At 35.5% G+C, this 2,500-nt stretch overlaps 1 protein-coding gene across 1 annotated transcript in view; it reads left to right on the top strand.

Annotated features, from left to right (window-relative positions):
- The window catches only part of LOC122197448 (ATP-dependent Clp protease proteolytic subunit), a 5,419-nt gene that overhangs the window by 2,410 nt on the left and 509 nt on the right, over positions 1 to 2,500 (top strand). The window contains exon 3 of the mRNA XM_052768009.1: positions 1 to 2,500. This exon is cut by the window's left edge and continues 140 nt beyond it; it is cut by the window's right edge and continues 509 nt beyond it. Coding sequence (XP_052623969.1) covers positions 1 to 86 — 86 coding nt within the window. The 3' untranslated portion in view covers positions 87 to 2,500.

Below are 2,500 nucleotides of genomic sequence, written 5' to 3'. Positions count from 1 at the left end.
TCTCCGAAGACATGGAAAGAGATGTTTTTATGTCAGCAACAGAGGCCCAAGCTTATGGAATTGTTGATCTTGTAGCGGTTGAATGACAATAGCATAGCCTGGATTTCGCATCAATTCGTGATTTTAAATTACCCCTGCCGAGTTTCATATTAATATATTATGACTTTTATTTACTATTCTATTCAATAAAAGGAATTCATAATCATGCGGTTAGGATCGATCTAAACCAGTCCATTATGTATATGATTCAACATGCCAACGATTAAACAACTTATTAGAAATACAAGACAGCCAATTAGAAATGTCACAAAATCCCCCGCGCTTCGGGGATGCCCTCAGCGTCGAGGAACATGTACTAGGGTGTATGTGCGACTCGTTCAGATCATGAACTAGAACAAAGGAAAGAGAGCCATGTTCGAATATCAATGATCAAATAGGATAGAACGGAAAACGAACTACATTTCCTATCTAAAAATAAGAAAATGGAGCATATCCCTTTTATTGTGTATGAAATTTATGGTTTCTATTGGTGTAAATCCACTCACCTCAATTCAAGATGAGAAGCAATTCTCCATTGGTAGCAAATGGTTATCCATTAAGCGGAGGAAATCTTAGTTAATATAGACCCCTCTTGCAAGAACGGACTAACAGGGTCAGCTACCCAGCCAACCTTCATAATTAAATACCGTTACTGTATAGGTAGAGCTCGTTGTGAAAGACCTATTACTGGATAATTCATGGGTAGAGCCGAAGAATGTGAACTATACAAGTTAGCAATAACATTGATTAAATGAAGTAAAGGCTCCGGTGTATAGAGAAGACCTCACCGTTTAAGAAGTAACCATAGAAACGATGGAATCCACTATTTCTTTATCATTGCTATTTTTTTTATTTATTTTTAATACCTAGTCTAGTACAATTTCGTATTTCGAGGCGAAACGCCTATAAAAAAGAAAAAATCGTGGTTGGGAAGGTTATAGTAGCCAAAGCCGTTGGAATTTTTAGTTTATACATTGGAAAAATCCGTTTTGTTATTAATATACTAGGAAAGGGGCAAAAGAATAACTGAAAGAAAGGAAATCTATTAGTTATTCGTGAAAGTTTCATTTATTCAATGACCAGAATTAGACGGGGATATATCGCTCGGAGACGTAGAACAAAAATTCGTTTATTTGCATCAAGCTTTCGGGGGGCTCATTCAAGACTTACTCGAACTATTACTCAACAAAAAATAAGAGCTTTGGTTTCGGCTCATCGGGATAGGGATAAGCAAAAAATCAATTTTCGTCGTTTGTGGATCACTCGAATAAATGCAGCAATTCGTGAAAGGGGGGTATGCTATAGTTATAGTAGATTAATAAACGGTCTGTACAAGAGACAGTTGCTTCTTAATCGTAAAATACTTGCACAAATAGCTATATCAAATAGGAATTGTCTTTATATGATTTCCAATGAGATCATAAAAGAAGTAGGTTGGAAGGAATCCACCGGTTAAACGGAGTTGCCCGGAGAATGAACTCCGGGAAGGTCGAATAAAAATGAATAGAATATGATAAAATATGAGAAAGTAGTCAAAATAAATATGAATCAACAAGTTAAATAAAAAAATTTATTCTTCCCAGATTATTATTTGTTTTCTTACGACACGAGAATTCAATCCGGATTCTTGGATTTTTCCAACAAAATATCAATCCCCGTTTGAGTTCGGATGGGAATTCGAATTCAAGTGAATAAAGAGTAAACCTATCTTTTTCTGGCTCTAAGACTAGGAGTTCTAGTGGTCGACTCGGTTCTTTCAAATTGTTTCTCATTATTAAGAAAAGGTAACAAAGATAAAATACGAGCTTGTTTTATAGCAATAGTAATTAATCGTTGTTGTTTCAAGGTCAATCTATTCACTCGTCTAGATAATATTTTTCCCTGTTCACTAATAAATCGACTAATTAAACTCATGTTTTTATAATCAATTCGATCCCCCGATTGGATCGGGGGCAAACGCCTACGAAAAGATCGCTTGGATTTAAGAAAAGTTCGCTTGGATTTATCCATGGTTTGGTTAGTTTATTTCTTATCCCTAAAATCCTATTTCAGCCGTATCTCTAATTAGAATAAAAAAATAGGATTTGGTTTGTTTATAATTATCTTTAACTATGTTAAATATGTTATATATATAATGTCATTTTTTCCTTTTCCTTGTAAGATAGATAAGGGCGCAGGTGCTCGGTTCGATCTATTTCTTTACCTCCCCGTGAATCGTATGTTTGTAACAATATGGACAGAATTTTCGCAACTCCAATCGATTAGGCGTATTGTGCCGGTTCTTTTGAGTAATATATCTGGAAATGCCCGTTGATGCCTTATTAACATTAACACCGTTTCGAACACAAGCGGTACATTCCAAAAGAACCGGTATTCGCACATCTTTACCCTTGGCCATGAACCTCCTTTGGATTTTTCATTTACTCAACTCTTCCTCTTTCAATCCGAAACGAAAAAGAAG

Source organism: Lactuca sativa, unplaced genomic scaffold (genome assembly GCF_002870075.4).
Source record: "Lactuca sativa cultivar Salinas unplaced genomic scaffold, Lsat_Salinas_v11 Lsat_1_v11_unplaced_51, whole genome shotgun sequence".
Lineage (NCBI taxonomy): Eukaryota > Viridiplantae > Streptophyta > Magnoliopsida > Asterales > Asteraceae > Lactuca > Lactuca sativa.
Note: the sequence above shows the minus strand (reverse complement) of the source record. Positions and strands in the feature narration are given on the sequence as shown.